Raw genomic sequence first — 17,429 nt, 5'->3', positions numbered from 1 at the left:
CCCCATGCTGAGTTCTAGAATCCATGAGCTCATGAGCTCTTCGAGGGCAGGGACTGGGGTTGCGCCTTGTTCATCACCATGTCCCCAGCTAGAGCGTGGTGCCTGCGCCTACGGAATGAATAAACGCGTCGGTGAATGAAGACCGACTTCAGTGCTGCTCTGGCTTCCTTCCTGTCTTCGCCCCCCTCCTCCCGCTCCACCTGCCCTCCGCCAATGCCCGCTCTGAGCTCCCATCCGCCTGGAAAGCCATCCTCTTCCTGAACTTCCTGAACCCTGAGCCCCCTTGCAGCCCCCCCTCTTCCGCCTGCCCCCGCCCCCCGAGGCTCTGGCTCCTTGCCCGCTCCCCGGACACCGCCGCTTGCCTGGTATGAAGGTCACTTGCGTGTGTCAGGCTCCCCACCAGGAGGTGAGCTCCTTGGGGGCAGAGCGGGACTCACTCGTCTCTGCACTGCCTGCTGGCTGGGTGCCATCGTGAGACCCGGGGAGGGGCCCCGAGTCCCGCGGGGCCCGGCCAGCTGAGCACCGGGCTTGTGGTCCCCCCACGCAGGGTGTCACCGAGGGCTACAATGGCACCATCTTTGCCTATGGTCAGACGGGCAGCGGGAAGTCCTTCACCATGCAGGGCCTGCCGGACCCACCTTCCCAGAGAGGCATCATCCCCAGGGCCTTCGAGCACGTTTTCGAGAGTGTCCAGGTAGGGCCCTCGTGGCGGGAAGGGGCAGGGCTGGCGCTCAGGGCTGGGGGCTCCCCACACGTTCCGGCGAGGGGTCCTGGAGCACCGGGGCCCCACAGCAAGGACTCTAAGCACATCGGAGACTGCCGTGAGCAGAGGCAGGCTCCGGTTTCTGAACGGGGGATGGGAGAAGAACTTCACATTGAGAAAATTCTGCCTCCCAGTTCCGTGTTTTTCTCCTGCCATTTTTGGACTTTAACGTTTTACTTGCTGTCCCACGTGGACCCGATGACCCAGAGCGCCGGCCTGAGACGGGGTTGTGACAGTTAATGAAGCAGTTGCTACTGACCAAGCCTAGTGGGAAGCCCTTTGCGTCATGATCTCACCGAACCCCCACCCTTGCCCAGGAGATCTCCATTGTCCCCATTTTCGACATAGGGAAGCCCAGACTTAACCCCCCCCCTCCTTCTATGCAGGGCAAGACTTGGGGATCCCAGTGTCTGGGCTGCAGGTGAGGACTGCCTTGGTGGCCAGTCCTGGCCACGAGCAGAGATCCTTGCTTCGGAGAGATGGCAGAGGGGGATCTGCGACCCTGGTCAGCCGCGGAGCCTACCGTACCTGCTCCCAGGACTCATTTTGTGCCCTCCCTCCACGCCCGGGAACCTTAGCAACAAGGAAGGATCAGACCAAAGCCAGTGCTTGGTCCTTACCTTGGCCTCAGTTTCTCTACCTGAATAATGGAGAGGCCTCTCCAATTTCCTTTCCTATGAGGCAGTGGAGAGGGCATTCGACAGTAGCAGTATGAGGATTAAGCAAGTCAGAGGAGCCCAGGGGCCCACGGGGCTGGAGTGGAGCGGCGGGCAGCTGGCCAGGCAGGCAGGCAGGGCTAGGCTGTCGCACCTCTCTGGCCGCGATGTCCTTTTATTAGGTCCTGGCTGGAGAGGGTGTAGGGGGCTGGGTCAGTGTTGGCAGTAGGCACTCAGGTGTCTCGGCTGTCCCTGTCCACAACCTGGCAGTGTGCAGAGAATACCAAGTTCCTGGTCCGGGCCTCCTACCTGGAGATCTACAACGAAGATGTCCGTGACCTGCTGGGGACAGACACCAAGCAGAAGCTAGAGGTGGGTGTGAACACGGCCCGGGGCAGGGAGGGGCCGAGGGAGGGGAGAGGCTGGCATCAGTGCTCCCTCAGAAGCATGTGGAAGGTATCCTGGAGCCACAGGCACTGGTTCAGATGAGAGTGGGGACTTTGGAACTTGAATTTTGGAGGATTCTCAGAGTCCCTGGTAGAGGGGAGGCGCCCACAGGCCTACCCCCGACCCCACAGTAGAGGACTGGACCTTACCTGGGGTCAGGCCCCCTAAATCTGGTGAAGTAGATGGAGTTTTGTGGTAGATTTCATTTGAAAAATAGGTTCCACTTCTAAAAAAAATTACTTAAAAATCTCGAAGGGGGGCACCTGGGTGGCTCAGTGGGTTAAGCCGCTGCCTTCGGCTCAGGTCATGATCTCAGGGTCCTGGGATTGAGTCCCGCATCAGGCTCTCTGCTCAGCGGGGAGCCTGCTTCTTCCCTCTCTCTCTGCCTGCCTCTCCATCTACTTGTGATTTCTGTCAAATAAATAAATTAGAAAAATCTTAAAAAAAAAAAAATCTCGAAGGGCCCCAAAAGCTAGAAAGAAGGTGATAATGATTATTGTTTATTGAGTTCTCTTTGCTGCTGCTCGAGGCACACGACCCTGTCGCTAGTCACAGTGGTCCCGTTGGGTAGCTGCTATCCCCAGTCTCCCCGTGGGGGAAGGGGCGCTTAGACAGCTTAACTCACTTGCCTATGTGTGTGGCCAAAACTGGACTTGAACTTGGGTCTGTCTGACTTCAAGGTCGTGACTCCAAGCATCACATTTCACGGTTGTTTGTGGCCTCAGATTCTGGGACTTTGTTTTCCTTTGCAAGGTGTCTGGTGTGGGGCACCCCAGGGCCAGTGACATGACCCTTACAAAGCGAGCACCAAAGAGGGCAGAGAGCGTGAGCCCTTCGCAGAGCCCAGCGCACAGAAGGCCTTCAACAGGTGGCTCTGAGGGGGTGACACATGATAGGCAGAATTTGGCTGACCCTTTGGGGAGCCCAGGGAGGTCAAGTGACTTGCTGGGGCCCGACAGCCAGTTGGTGGCAAGGCTGGACCCAGGTCTTGGCCTGAGTGGGAGGCCTGGATTATGCGTCCTCTCTGGGACTCTTTAAATGCTGGGGCGGCGGGGTCGGGCCCAAGGGGGAGAGGCCAGCGCAGGGGGTGGGGGTGGAGAGGAGGCTGAACCAGTTCTGTAGCCAGACTGCAGGGGAGTACCCCTGACTCCCACGCTTCTTATCTGACCAAGCAACCAGGGGACTTCCCAAGAGGCCCACCTCCTGCAGAGTCAGAACGCCCAAGCTGGGGACGCATCACCCCTAGGAGCTTGCCATGGAGATTCCTATTTTATGGATGAAAGGGTGTGAGAAAGAGTAGGTGACGTGCCTGAGGTTAGGAAGCCAGAGTCAGGGTTGGACATTTGCTTTCTTTTTTTTTAAAAAATTAATTAATTAATTAATTAATGAGAATGAGAGTCAGATTGCGAGCAAGAAGGGAGGGGCAGAGAGGGAGGGGGAGGAGAGGGTTAGAGTCCCAGGCAGACTCTGCGCTGAGCACAGAGCCCAGCTCCGGGCTTGATCTCAGGACCCTGAGATCCTGGGATTGTGACCTGAGCCGAAACCAAGAGTCCGGATGCTTAACCATCAACAGACTGAGCCACCCTGGCAACCCCTGGGGTTGGACATTTTCTGTGATGAGCTGCTTAAGTCTCCCCAGGGTCCATCCCTTGACAGAACCAGGTGAGGGGCTGCTGCTGATGCCTCCCTGTCCTCCTGAACCCCGGTGACCCCCAGACTGGACAGGGTGTTGGAAGCACCTGGTTCCCCTGATCCCTACCCACGTGGAGGGGGCAGGGCTATGTCCCTACTCTGCTTGAGCCTCCTACTTGTCCCCTGGGCACCCCCTCTGGGATGTCTGCGAGTTCCCCTCTGACCTGCGACCACACTTTGATCCAAGTGACGAGATCAGACCCCAGGCAGCAGCTGTCTTGGAAAATGTGTTTGTTTTGTCCATACTGGGGAAAAATTCTTCAGAATTTGAGCTGGGAAGACCCTTAGAGAGCTTCTAGTCGGCTGTTTCCTAGTACAGATGGAGAAACTGAGTCCCAGGGAAGGGAAGGGTCGTGGCCGAGGCCACACAGCTAATTGCTAGCAATGGTGTTGGTAGCAGACCTGAGCGGTCAGAGGCTTCCCTGCCAGAAAGCTTTGGGGTCAGCAACACAGAGAACCCCCCGGGGCACTAAGAAGCCAGCAATGGGGTTCCAGCCAAGGGAAGCACATCCAGCCGGTGACCCATTCGTGCAGCGAAGCCTGGGAAGACCTCCGGTGCCAGGTGCCCGGCTGTGTGCTACAGCAGGTCCACATGGGTGTGACCACCCTCCTGTCCAGGCCTGGCCCTGAAGCCTCAGCACTCTGCCCTTTCTGGGCTGGGACTTCTGGCCGCCCACCTGCTGTCTTTCTACTGTTTTCTCTATGGAGGAGTTGGAGCCGCTGAGTCATAGCTCAGCCCCGAGGCAGGGAGATGGAGGAAGGCACAGGACGTTGCTCCCACGTGTCAGTCCCAAGAAAGACCAGCTTGGGGGATCAGGGCCCCCTGCCAACCTGCACTGGGCAGCAGGGGGCCGACCTCCCCTGCTTCCACACCCAGGACCCTAGAAGGGCCTCAATGACACAGGCCCTGAGGGCTGGCAGCTGTGCCCCTGCCCCATCCTGGCCCCAGGCCTCAGGCTTGGTGAGTCAGCCTGCTGGGGTGGGGGGGCTGGGGGTGCCAGTGACAGAGGCACCCTGAGACACTCCCCGCCGGGGCACCGGGTGTGGGGGATTTGACCTGCTGTCTCCTGGAGAAGGTGCGGATGGGGCTCCTGGGAACCTCAGGACAGCCTTAGGAGGGGGTGCTGCTCTGTACCTTTATGCCAAAGGAGGAAACGGAGGCTCAATGCGCCTGGGCGAGGCCAGCCCCCGCGCACACGGTCAGGGAAGGGGGAGGCTGGGTTTGAGTCCAGGTGGCCGGCCCCGCAGCATGGGCTCGGAACCCGGACTTCCCACAGGGCCTGATGGTTTTGGTAATTAGAGGTGAGTAGATCGGCCCGGACACTACTACCAACCAGCCTCAGGGAACCAGGCCATCCTGAGCGGTAGAGGTAAAGCCCTCGGGGGTCTCTCACTGTTCTGGGGGGCAGTGTCAGGAGCCCCTTCTTCCTGGGGCACCTGCCCCTCGCCGGCTGCATCCCAGCTGTTGCCATGGTGCCCAGGCTCTGGGCCGGGTCGGAGGGAGTATTTACTCGGGCACTCAGGGCCTCCCTGGGGCAGCAGGGCTGGGACCGAGTGGGACAGGATTGTGGGGGATTGTGAGGTTGGGGAGCAAGCCTTCCAGGGCCTAAAAGCAGGGCAGTGGCATCGCTGCGGGAGGGCTTGCCTCCCCGCCCACATTCCCTGCTCCTGAGGGGCGCCCCCCTACCCCCCATGCCCTCAGCTGGCGGCGCCCCTCCGCGTACCCGCAATACTGGCTTTTAGCTCCATCCTCTTCTCAGTCCTCCTAGTGGTCTTGCAGAAACAGGATTTATCATCATCAGACAGAAGAGGGAACTGGGGCGGAGAGAGGCGAATTGACTTCTCCAGCCAGCAAGTGGCAAGGCCAGGCCTCTGACCTAGGAGACCAGGAGCCTGCTGCTCCCCGAGGCTGACGCCTGGAGCAACTGCTCACCCCCAGGGCCCAGGGCCCACTGTGTGCAGGTGGCTTCCAGGTCCTGGGGCTCGGGGGCTGGCGGGCAGGTGATGGGAGCCAGAGGGCGCTGCCAGCGCATTTCAGGCCAGCTTCAACCACCCTCTGTTGGCAGGGTCTCCTGCTTCCCTCTGTCCTTGGTGCTCTGTCCTCACCCCTACATCCTAGGTCAAGGTCAGCCTTTTGTCACTCTGATGGTTTTCCTGTCCCTCAGTCTTGGTCTGGGTGTTTCTCCACACTTGAGCAGATAGGGCAAGCCTGGGTGCCCACCCCCTGACCCCACGCAGCGAGGGCCCAGCCCCACGTGGGACCCCAGAGCCGCCGGGAGCAAAGCACCTGAGCCTCTGTGGCTCAGACCAGCAGGGACATGACTTGTCCTAATTCATTCTGCTCTCGCCGGGGTGGTTTTATTTCCTCACACTTGAAAAATATTGCATTTCACAGCTCTGTGTCAGCAACAAAACAACTTGGCTGCCTGGAGAGGAAGCAGGGAGCAGTCAGATAAATTAATTTGCTCGCTGCCATCACGCTGAGGGCTGGCGACTGGTTTGAGCTGGTGCCAGTGGAAGTTCTGGGCAACAAATGGCTCTTTGCCGGCCACGATCCAAGGGCCTGGGAATGTTCCTGCTTCCCTGGAGCCACAGCAGAGAGGCGATCAGGAGCCCTATCGAAAGGGCGAAAGAGCAGCTTTCCGAGCCCTCGGGGGACTACAGGGTCAGCCCCTGGCAGCTGAGCGCCCGGGCTAGAATACCCCTTCATAATAATCCCGCCACCACCCAATAGCATGGACAGCGCCTGGCGTTACGGGGCACTTGCCACCTGCCAGGCCCTGTGCCAAGCGTGGACAAGCCTTATTTGACTGAATCCCCATCCCATCCCTAAGAGATGGGTATCTCATACTCATTTTACAGATATGGAAACTGAGGCCCAGAGAAGTTGAATTATTGGCTCAAGGTCCCACAACAAGGAAGAAAGAGGTGGGGTGGGTTTGAGGCTGGCTCCACCCAGGGCAAAGCCCCTGCCTGTTGCAGGGACCGCGAGGTGCCTCCCTGCGCTGCAGGAGGGCAGAGGTGGCCCGAACTGGGCCCTTCCCTGGGTCCCTTGGGGATCTCCGGTCCCACGAGGCTCTGACCCGTCCCTCCCACCCACAGCTGAAGGAGCACCCAGAGAGGGGCGTGTACGTGAAGGGGCTCTCCATGCACACGGTGCACAGCGTGGCCCAGTGTGAGCGAATCATGGAGACGGGCTGGAAGAACCGCTCAGTGGGCTACACGCTGATGAACAAGGACTCCTCGCGCTCCCACTCCATCTTCACCATCAGCATCGAGATCTACGCCGTGGGTACGTGCGGGGGCTGCTGGAGGCAGGGGAGCCGGAGCCGGGCGCCAAGACCTTTCACCTCCAGGGGCCTTGGGGGCCCCATCCGAAACTGGGAGAAGGTGCTCAAACGGCCTGGAGGCCGCCCAGGAGGACCCTCCTGTGCTAGGTAGGGCCCAGGTTTCCTGGTTAAGGAGCAGCAGCATCAATACTGCCGCTGGCCGCTCACACTGAGCACCTACTATGTGCCACAGTTTCTGCGCATTAGCTTGTGTATTCCTTACCACAGCCCAGGAGGTGGCTACCAGTGTTTCCCCCATTTTACAAATGAGGAAACTGAGGTCCCGCAACTAGAAAGCGTCAGAGCTGGGCCTCGATCCCAGGGCTCTGTCTCCAGCATGTCCTGCCTAGACCTTTCGGTGTCTCCTCTTTCTCTGCGGTGCTCCCCACCCTTCAGTCATCCCCTGCATCCCCCTGTCTAGAAGAATCCCTGAGGAAGGGAAGAGGAAGGGAAGAAACACATATTTATTTCTGGCCCCTAGTAACGGCTGTGCTAAGCACTTCCCAGGCTTCCTTCTGTTTACAGCCCACAGGAGTCCTAGAGGCAGGCATTCTCATTGCCATTTTACAGACGGGAAAACTGAGGCTCTGAGAGGTGCAGTGGCTTGCTTGTGTGGGGCCCCACTGATAAGTGGGGGAGCTGGGATTCGAACCTGATTCTCTCTGACATCTGGGCTTTTCCAATAACACGGCAGCTGCCTCCAAGTCCATCACGGATAGAATTCTCTAGAGCAGTGCAGCAGGAAGCAGCCTCCGCCCAACCAGAAACATAATCTTGGAGAGATCCTGGACCCAAGGTCAAAGCCGGGATATCTCTCACGACATCGCCCAGCATGTGGGGTGACCTGGCCCTAGGCCAACTGCCTGGTGCTTGCTGGGTCTGAGTCTCCCCAGGGTGCTGATATGGTTTGAGCAGGGTCAGTGAGGTCACGGCATCCTGCCATGAGGCTGTGCTTGGGGGGCAGGGCCTAGGGCAGTTGAGGAAGGATCTGGACAGGGTGCCTTTTGGGGTGCACCTTGGTCTTTGCAGAAGGGTTTGAAGGATGGAGCAGGCTGCCTGGAGACAGGCTTTTAAACAAATTTATTTTTCTATTTTTAAAAATTTTTTTTAGTGAGTGTGTGTGTGAGCAGGGAGGGGGGCAGAAGGAGAGGGAGAATGTCAAGCAGGACTTCATCCCATGACCCCAAGGTCATGATCTGATCCAAAATCAAGAGTCGGGCACTTAACCAAATGAGCCACCCACGCGCCCTGCAGATAAATTTAAAAGATGTTTATCATTCTTGTTATAAAATAAGTTCAATAATGCTATTTAGGAATTAGAGAAAGGTAGGTATATTACTCATAAACACACCTATTAGCATTTGAGTGTATTGGGGTTTTTGGTCCCTGTTATCCTGTGAAATTTATAAAAACAATCGAACTCTGATGCTGTATTTAGTTTCTCCCTTGCGTCTCATTCCCCACGCCAGCCCCGAGCATCGTTCCTGCCTGGTCTTTGAGACCCTGAGTGCCCGCTGAAGGAGGGCGCATCTCTCGTGCGTTTTCTAACCAATCTTTAGAGGGCAGTGAGGTTGTTTCCATTCGGGAGAGTTGTAAACAATGTTACCATGAACATTTTTTTTTTTTTTTAAGATTTTTATTTATCCATTTGACAGACAGAGATCACAAGCAGGCAGAGAGGCAGGCAGAGAGAGAGGAGGAAGCAGGCTCCCTGCCAAGCAGAGAGCCGAAGGCGGGGCTCGATCCCAGGACCCTGGGATCATGACCCGAGCGGAAGGCAGAGGCTCAACCCACTGAGCCACCCAGGTGCCCCATATTCGTTCTGGTCTCTTTTCCCCAAGTTTCATAGCAACTAAGATATAGAATCAGGATTGGATGCCCAAGATCTGCGCCTTCAAAACCTGTGCTCTGAGCCCGTGTTACCAGCCAGGGCCCGACTCCTGTCACCCTCACCACTGGGGTCTGCCTTGTCCACAGGACCTTGGTCACCGCAGATCCAGGCTTGTTCTCGGGGGCACAGGCCCCTGCTGTGTGCTGGGCCCTGAGTCAACTCTGTAAAAATGTGCCCTCCATTTACATTACTCCTCCCATCAACCAGCCGGAGTGGGGAGGAGCTAGCTGCTATTAGTCTCATTTTGTGGCTGTGAGAATTGAGGACCAAAGAGGTGCAGGGCTCTGCTAAGGTCACCCAGCAAGGAGGAGGTGGGGCGGGGCTGGGAACCAGGTTCAAGAGCCTCCAAAGCCAGTGTCTTTTGCAGTGAAGGATACAAGGCCCTCGGTGACCAGTCACATCCTTCCACTCTTGGCCTCACAGGGAATCTGGGGGAGCCATTGTGATCCCTGAAAAAAATCCCCACCACGCTCAGAGAACAGTCTGGACCTTCTAGCTTCTGCTCCCCGAGTCAAGCAGCCCTGTGTTCTGACCTTGGGTCTGCCACTTAGCGGGGGTGTGACCTTGGGCCAGTTAGATGCCTTTCCGAGCCTCAGTTTCCTCTTCTGTAAGATGGGGATGGTGACAGTGCCTCTCTCATGGGCTCCTATGTGGCTGGTGGTGGGAGCACTATATGCCTGTGGCTAAGTGCCCCACGTGGGGCTCACCAAAAGCCCCTCACCCTCCGCCTGGTCCGTCCACAGACGAGCGGGGCCAGGACCACCTCCGTGCCGGCAAGCTGAACCTGGTGGACCTGGCGGGCAGCGAGCGGCAGTCCAAGACGGGTGCCACGGGGGAGCGGCTCAAGGAGGCCACCAAGATCAACCTGTCCCTGTCGGCCCTGGGCAATGTCATCTCGGCCCTGGTGGACGGGCGCTGTAAACACATCCCCTACCGGGACTCGAAGCTGACGCGGCTGCTGCAGGACTCGCTGGGCGGCAACACGAAGACGCTGATGGTGGCCTGCCTGTCACCCGCGGACAACAACTATGACGAGACGCTCAGCACCCTGCGCTACGCCAACCGGGCCAAGAACATCAAGAACAAGCCGCGCATCAATGAGGACCCCAAGGACGCCCTCCTGCGCGAGTACCAGGAGGAGATCAAGAAGCTGAAGGAGATCCTGGCCCAGCAGATGAGCCCCGGCAACCTGGCAGGTGGGTGGCTGGGGGAGGAGGGGGCGGCAAGGCCCAGGGCTGGGGACAGAGGCTCCCCCCGCCCCTGTTTAGTCTTCTGCCTCTGGCTGCCCATCCGAGAGACTGAGAAGCAAAGTCCCGTCTCCTCTCCGCATCCCGTGAGCATGAACAGTCAGCGAGAGCCGGCGTGGTGATGGTCGGAGGCCCTCTGCTCCCCCAGGGACTCGGGAAGGGGTCTCTTTGGTCTGTTCCGTCAGTCGCTGGGCTCGCCGCCTCCTGGCTCCTGGCCACGCAGCCACCATCCCGCCTGTGTGCCTGCTGTCTCTGTGGCAGCATCGTGACACCGTGCTGCCGAGCAGCGGGTGACACACTCCCCCGTGTCCCACCCCCGGTTAGACACCTTGTGATCGCAGCTCTCACACCCAGGTGTTGGGCTGTCATCTGGCAAGGAGAGGTCTCTATGTGCAGCTCAGGCTCTCTGGGGTCCTTGCACATTCTGGGGTTTTCTTTACCCGAGAATTCCCCGGGGAAGGGAGCACAGAAGAGCCGGAGTCTGTCTATTCACTCATCTACCTCCCTACCCACCTTCCTCTCTGTCCGTCCATTCTACATACGCATTTATCTATCACCTGTCTACCCATCCATCCATCCATCCATCCGTCCATCCATCCACCCGTCCACCCAACCGTCCACCTGCCCACCCATCCACACACCCAAAGCTCGCTGAGCAGCCCCCATGTGTGGATCTGTGCTGGGCACTGACAGCGCAGAGATGACTCTGATCCAGGCCCTGCCTCATGGGCATGTAGTCTGGGGGAGAAGGACCCTCCGGCAGACAGTACACATAGGTCAGAGAGCTGAACTGGCCACTAGAGGGTAGAAGGGAGTAAGTGACCCAGTCTGTTTGGGGGTAGGGTGTGATCAGTCAGGGAAGGCTTCACAGAGGAGGAGGTGATTGAGCAAAGTCTTGGAGGCAGAGAGGTCTCCCTTTTAGCCAGGATGAGAGTGGCCAGACTGTGCAAGATGCACAAAACTGTAAGGGACATTTGGGGAACAAGCAGTCATGCTGGCAACCTGCTGAGCCGGGCTCTGGGAGATGGCCAGTGAGGGCTGGATGTGCTGGGCTGAAGAGGGCCTTGAGCGCCTCCGAGGTGGCCTCACCTTGTGGCTTTAAACACCATCTCTGGACTCTGGCTCCCGTGTGGCCCCCCAGCCTGGCCGTGTGGTTTGTGTCTAGGTCTTCATTCATAAAGGGGCCCAAGGGGGCCCTTGGAGAGGTCAGCGTGACACTAGAAACAAGAGGATGGGACAGCACATGGGGCCACATGTCCTGGGAGGGCCCGGGGGGAGCTCCAGCATCAGTCAGGAGACAGGGAGGAGCGAGGGGTCTCCGGAGCCAGAGCTGGATTTGGAGCCATGACTGGGGTTTCTATGGGAAAGTCTGGGCAGGAGCAAGAGCCCAGGAAGGGCTGGATTGAAGGATTCCTGTGGGTGGCGGCACAGGGGCAGTCCCGGCCCCCCAGGGATTTCGGGCAGGGGAGATCCTGGCTGGGAGTGCGAGTCAGATGGAGGGGCGGGAGGGGTGCAGACTCGGCATCGCTTGGTTGGCAGGTGAAAGTGGGCTAATAGTTGGTTTGCTTCCTCTAGGAATTAGCCGGCCTGGCCAGGGGCGGTCTTTCCCTGGCTGGCAATCCCCCGCTATATCAAACATCACAAAATAGAGACAATTAAAAAAAAAAAAAACAGTTGCGACGCAGTGTCCTCTGAATTCCAGACTTGAGCATCCAGCTGTTGAGGGATCGTTTGGAACTTAGCGTGTCTGACACTGACCTCTTGATGCCCCCCAGCCTGCCGGTCCCCGCGCAGGGGGTGGCCACCCTTTTCCTTCTGAGTATTCAAGCCCAAAACCCTGGGGTGGCTCTTGGCTTCTCGTTTTCGCACAAACCTGTATCCAGTCCAGCAGCAGATCTTGTCTCTACCTTTAAGAGATGTCCAGAATCTGTCCACCACTGTCCCCTGAGTCGCTAGCATCTCCTACCTGAATTACTAGGGGGCACCACCCCGACAGGTATCCAGGAGTCTGTCCTTAGCCCCCTCAGTCCATTCCCCACTCAGCAGCCAGGGAGGTCCTGTCCAAATGCACATCCTTTTACTGCTCTGCACAAACCCCCTCCTTGGCCTGTTTAACCCAAAGTCATCAGCACAGCTTTCAGTGTCCCTGTGATCCCCCACGCCCTCTCTGAGCTCCTCATCACCTGTTCTCTCCCTCTCTTACTCCATTCCAGTCACACTGGCTTCCTGGCTGGCTTCCTGGCTGTTCCTGGAAGTCCAGGCCCACTCCTGCCACAGGACCTTTGCACTCACTGCTCTCGTCTGTCTGGAAAGCTCTTCCCTAAGATCTCTGCCTGCTTCTCTCTCCCACTTCCTTCAGGTCACTGACTTTGCCTTACCTTATCTAAGAGGTCCTCCTGGAACACACTGTTTAAATTGCCCCCCGCTTTGTTCTTATTCCTGAGCACCCCCCCTGCTTTCTCTCTCTTGTTAGAACACGTTCGCTTATAATATGTTAACATTTTGCTTATTACTGTGTGTACCTTCTTCCTCTGTATGAAAACTCAGTGTGGGTGTGGAGTGTTGTCTGTTTTGTTTAATGCTGGGTCGCCAGTGCCTAGAACATGCAGGTGCTCAAGAAATAGTTGTTGAATGACTGAGTAAATTAGTATTTTACATAGAGATGTGCTTGGAAGAAACTCAGTGCTGTGAAGTATGTTTTACATAAGTCTGTGGTTGTCTCTTTTCAGATTTTGGCTTGGTTCTCGCAGACTCTGTGCAGCTTGGTCACAGCCCTCCCTTCTGTCTCTCTCCCAGACCTGCTGTCCAGTCAGACCCCCCTCAATGCTGTCCAGACTGAGGAGAAGCTGGCGCCCCCACCGGTGATCCAGCCTGACACAGAGGCCGAGAAGCAGCTGATCCGGGAGGTGAGACCCGGCGGTAGGTGGGAGACAGGCAGGCAGGTGAGGCCCAGCAGGAGAGCATCTGCCGAATGATATCATTTTACCCCCACCAGAATCGTGGGCTTGGCACCTCAGTCTCCTTTTTGGAGCTAGGTGCCGTGACTCGCCCAAGGTCACCCAGCTAAGGAGAGTCTGAGTGGGATTTGAGCTCAGGTCCTGACTCCAGAATGCAATCCATCCCTCATCAGGGCCTAACATGGGGAGCACGGGGAGGGCTGTGGGGTGTCTGCAGGGGTGCTGTCTCTTTTCCATACTGTAGGAAGGGGGGTGGCTGTGGGTTGCTGGAAATGGAGGCCTTCCTGGCGGTGGGAACAGCTTGAGCTGGGCAGAGGGGACGGAGCAGAAGGAATTGGTAACTTCGTCAGGTGCCCACAAGTCAGAGGCTGAGAGCCGGGTGCCCTGGCTGGGCAGTGGGGAGGCCCAGCACTCATTTGACCAGTGGGTAAATGGGGTGTTGACCTCCCAGAAAAAGCTGTCTCCTGGGGGCCCCTCATTCTCCCCATGTGTGCCTTCCAGCATTTCTGGGAACCAGCAGGCCAGGTAGCAATGCCCTGGTTTACAGACACCGAGCTGATCCCTAGCAGGGGGCTTACACAGCCAGACTCAGCAGAGCCCCTGACTCCCGGCTTAGGCTCCATCCTGACTCCGGGCCCTGCTGGTTTCTGGAAATCCCTGCCATCTGAGGGCCCCATTCAGAGACCTGAGCATGGGGTGGAACACTGGCATTTTCCCAGCAGAGAAGGATGCCGGACTGGGACAGCTCTGCAGGAACTGCGTCCCTGGATGTGTCCGCAGCTGGGCCTCTGCCCCTCAATTATAAACTCAGTGATAAGCCCTGGGGACCCCTGGGAGCCCTGGTGAGGCTGTGGGGATCCGGGGCCCAGCCTCTGAGGGGCAGACTAGTAAGTCCTGGGAGTCTGAGTCCTGTGGGCTGGAGAGCTGGGAGAAATTGGCCAGAGTCCCTAAAGGCTACCCATGACAGCTGTTCCCCCTGAGGGAGCCTGGTTGGCTGGGGCAGGCACCCCGGCCGAGGAGCAGGGCGCCGCCATCCCCCCTGAGTCACCAGAGAGGAGACTCCGCTCCGGGCTGGCGGCTTCAGGGAGCCAGTGACTGGCAGGTCCTTCTGCCAGAGGTGGCGGTCGCTGGCCTTGTCTTCACGGGATAGCCTTGTGGCTGCTGTGTCTGAACGTCCCCCCCGCCCGTGGCCACCACCAAGTGTCCTCTCAGGCTCTGCTGTTTCTTCTGTGAGCCACACTTGGAGGAAGAGTCAAAGGTGTCTGTCTTCCCTCTTGCCTTCCTTCCCATTTCGCTTATGAGCCTCTCATATTTATTGAGCACCTACTATGTGCCTGGAACCGTGCTTTCCTTTCCCACCCGGAACCAGTCGGGACTCTCAGGGTGAGGGGGTGGCCCCTGTGTGGGCCGGCGAGGGTACGGGGCCAGGGATGGACTCTGCCACGAGTGGGAGATGTGACTCCATGGGCTTCAGTCTCCCGGCTGCTCCAGAGAAGGGGGGATTTGGATCAGAAGATTGCTGGGTCTGTCCAGCTTTTCCATTCTGCAAGCCCAGTTCTTGGTGGGCTCCGTGCCCCAGCACAGGCTGTTTAAGCTCTCGGGGACTGTTTGGGCATCTTCTCACCATGGGACCATGGAACTAGCACCAAGCAGGACTCGGAGTCTGGGTTGGCAGGCATTTTCCAAGCCCCTGCTGCACTGGGCCCTGTAGCTGGGGGTCCGTGAGGGGCCACGGGAGAGGAGTTCTGTGTCGAGTATCAGAGCCCATGCTGTAACTGCTGGGGGTGATCTCGAAAGAAGTCTGCGCTGCGGGAGGGAGACAGGGCTGGGAAGAGCGAAGTCACTCAGCGGGTGGCTTGGCTTCACAGGGTCTGTCCACTGTCGCAGGAGGACGAAGAGCTCCTGCAGGTAGATCTGCAGGTAGTCGGGAAGGTGTGGGCTAGGATGGCGAGCGCAAGCTTCGGAGTTTTCCAGGAAGCAGGAGACGGGAAGTGGGAGAGGTGGAGGGTTGCAGAAGGACCCAGGAGGGGCGCTCGGCAGCGTAAGAGGCCCTCTGTGGTTCGGGGTCACACATGTACCACTCGGACTGGAGGTTGGTACTACTGTATGTGTGTGTGTGTGTGTGTGTGTGTGTGTGTGTGCACACGTGTGCATATGAGTGTGTACATGCACACACCTGCATCTCCAGCCAGATCTTGCTGGTTGTGTAGGTGTGACAAGGCTGAGCCAGGGTGACACTGGGGCCAGGGCCGTGCAGGGAGGGGACTGTGGAGGAGGCTGGGTAGAGCTTGCTGAAGGATGAGTGTAGGGTAGGGCCCGAGTCCCTGCTGGGGAGGAGAGGAAGCCAGGGCAGGGGGCGGGGGGGGGGCAGTGAGCAAGCAGATGGGGTGCAGGAGAAGGTCTGTGGCCACTGGAGAGCTGTGTGGTTCTGGGCAAGTCACCTCCCTGGGCCCCAGCAGCCCTATGTATGGCCCTGGGACTCGAGGGCATCTCAGGTATGCCACAGAACGCCCAGTCACATATTAATGATCCTCTGTCCCTCCCCGAGAGCCCGGGTCATAGAGTCTGTGCCGTTGTAGAACTCTGGGCTCTGTTCTGGAAGGGTCCTGGTGAAGTGGGTGTGTGCGCAGGGGCTGTCCCTCCCCTCCCCCGGTCTGTCCGTCTGGCTTTCTCAGGGGCAGCTCCACGACACGGGAGGTCATGTACTGTCATCAGCCTGAACCCTGGCCCTGCCCATGGGAGGTGTGCTTGGAAGCCAGAGCGGTCCGGTTATCCTTCTGGCCAGGCCAGCGGTGGGCTCCAGGCACTCACGGACTCAGGAGTTTGCCCTGAGCCCCTCCCTCCCCTGTGCTAGGTGCTGAGGCTGCAGGAGGGGACAGTGCTGTCTGAGAGGGTGGTCAGGGAGGGCTGCTTGGAGGGGGTGTTACTGAGCTGAGACCTGAAGGAAGAGCTTGCTGGGGGATGAGGGCAGAGACTCCGAGGCAGGGGAACATCGGCCTGTCAAAGAGTGGAAAGTGGCCCATGTGCCCAGTGTGGGGTATATGTCATGGGGTGGGCTGTCCAGATCTCTGAGGACTCGGTCAAGTCTAGAGGCTTAGATTTTGCCCTGTAACATAGGAAGCCACTGAAACACAGTCTAGGAGCGCCTGGGTGGCTCAGTTGGTTGGGCATCCGACTCTTGATTTCAGCTCCAGTCATGATATCAGTGTCTCGAGATCGAGTCTCATGTGGGGCTCTGTGCTCAGCAGGGAGTCTGCTGGAGATGATCTCCCGCTCCCTCTCCCCTCTGCTCCTCCTCTCTCTCTTTCTCTCTCTCCCTAAAATGAATAAATAAAGGGGTGACTGGGTGACTCAGTCATTAAGCATCTGCCTTCAGCTCAGGTCATGATCCCAGGGTCCTGGGATCGAGCCCCATGTTGGGCTCCCTGCTCAGCAGGAAGCCTGCTGCTCCCTCTCCCACTCCCACTGCTTGTGTTCCCTCTCTTGCTGTGTGTCTCTCTCTGTCAAATAAATAAAATCTTTAATAAAAAATAAAATGAATAAATCTTTTAAAAAATGCAGATAAACTTCAGAAGGGCCTACAGCAGCCAGTTTCGTCCCCATGTTGTGTAGGTAATTTTAACTTAGGTCTTTTGGCTTATTGGTATTTCCTGGGTTATTTGAATGACGAAGAAGGTGAACTGTGGTCTGATGCTGCCTGCTCCCCCTCCCCCCACCTTGTCTTCTCTCCCCACCCCTGCCCCCACTCCGGCTCCCAGGAGTACGAAGAGCGCCTGGCCCGGCTGAGGGCTGACTATGAGGCGGAGCAGGAGTCCAGGGCCCGGCTGGAGGAGGACATCACTGCCATGCGCAACTCCTACGACGTGAAGCTGTCCACACTGGAGGAGAACCTGCGTAGGGAGACAGGTGGGCACCCAACCCGGGCTGTCGGGAGGGTGGCCAGCTGGTTCCCCCTCCCCATTTTATTAACTGACATTCATAGAGCACTTCCTATGCTCCAGGCTCAGTTCTAGTTACTCCTTATGACAGCCCAGCCAGGTAGGTACCACCATGAAGCTCATTTTATAGGTAAGGAAACCGAGGCACAGAGAGGGTGATTTGTCCATGGTCACACAGCTGGTGAAGTGAGTCAGGATTGGAACCCAGGCAGTGTTCTCACTCACCCAGCATTGCATCTGTGAAGCCTTGGCTCCAGGCTGGGCCCTAGCCCAAGGCTGACTTAGCATTACAACGTATCACCCATATTTCATGGGTAAGTTCCCTCCTCCTGCTTCTGCAGTTTCGGGTTTCCTCTCTCTTTTTTTTTTTTTTTTAAAGATTTTATTTATTTATTTGACAGACAGAGATCACAGGTAGGCAGAGAGGCAGGCAGAGAGAGAGGAGGAAGCAGGCTCCCTGCGGAGCAGAGAGCCCGATGTGGGGCTTGATCCCAGGGTCCTGGGATCAA

General features: G+C 57.8%; 1 protein-coding gene across 7 annotated transcripts in view; it reads left to right on the top strand.

Moving 5' to 3' along the window:
• KIF17 (kinesin family member 17) overlaps positions 1–17,429 on the top strand; it is a 40,891-nt gene that overhangs the window by 5,419 nt on the left and 18,043 nt on the right. For 6 of the 7 annotated variants that reach the window (XM_059376487.1, XM_059376485.1, XM_059376483.1 and 3 more), the window contains exons 2-7: positions 548–694; positions 1,690–1,791; positions 6,661–6,850; positions 9,522–9,974; positions 12,822–12,931; positions 16,741–16,888. In XM_059376487.1, the coding sequence (XP_059232470.1) occupies positions 548–694; positions 1,690–1,791; positions 6,661–6,850; positions 9,522–9,974; positions 12,822–12,931; positions 16,741–16,888 (1,150 nt within the window). Of the gene's footprint in view, positions 1–360; positions 407–547; positions 695–1,689; positions 1,792–6,660; positions 6,851–9,521; positions 9,975–12,821; positions 12,932–16,740; positions 16,889–17,429 lie in introns of those variants that run through there. The other variant, XM_059376488.1, reaches the window with a different exon arrangement.

This window comes from Mustela nigripes, chromosome 14 (assembly GCF_022355385.1).
Source record: "Mustela nigripes isolate SB6536 chromosome 14, MUSNIG.SB6536, whole genome shotgun sequence".
NCBI lineage: Eukaryota > Metazoa > Chordata > Mammalia > Carnivora > Mustelidae > Mustela > Mustela nigripes.
This window is presented reverse-complemented; position numbering and strand designations above follow the sequence as displayed.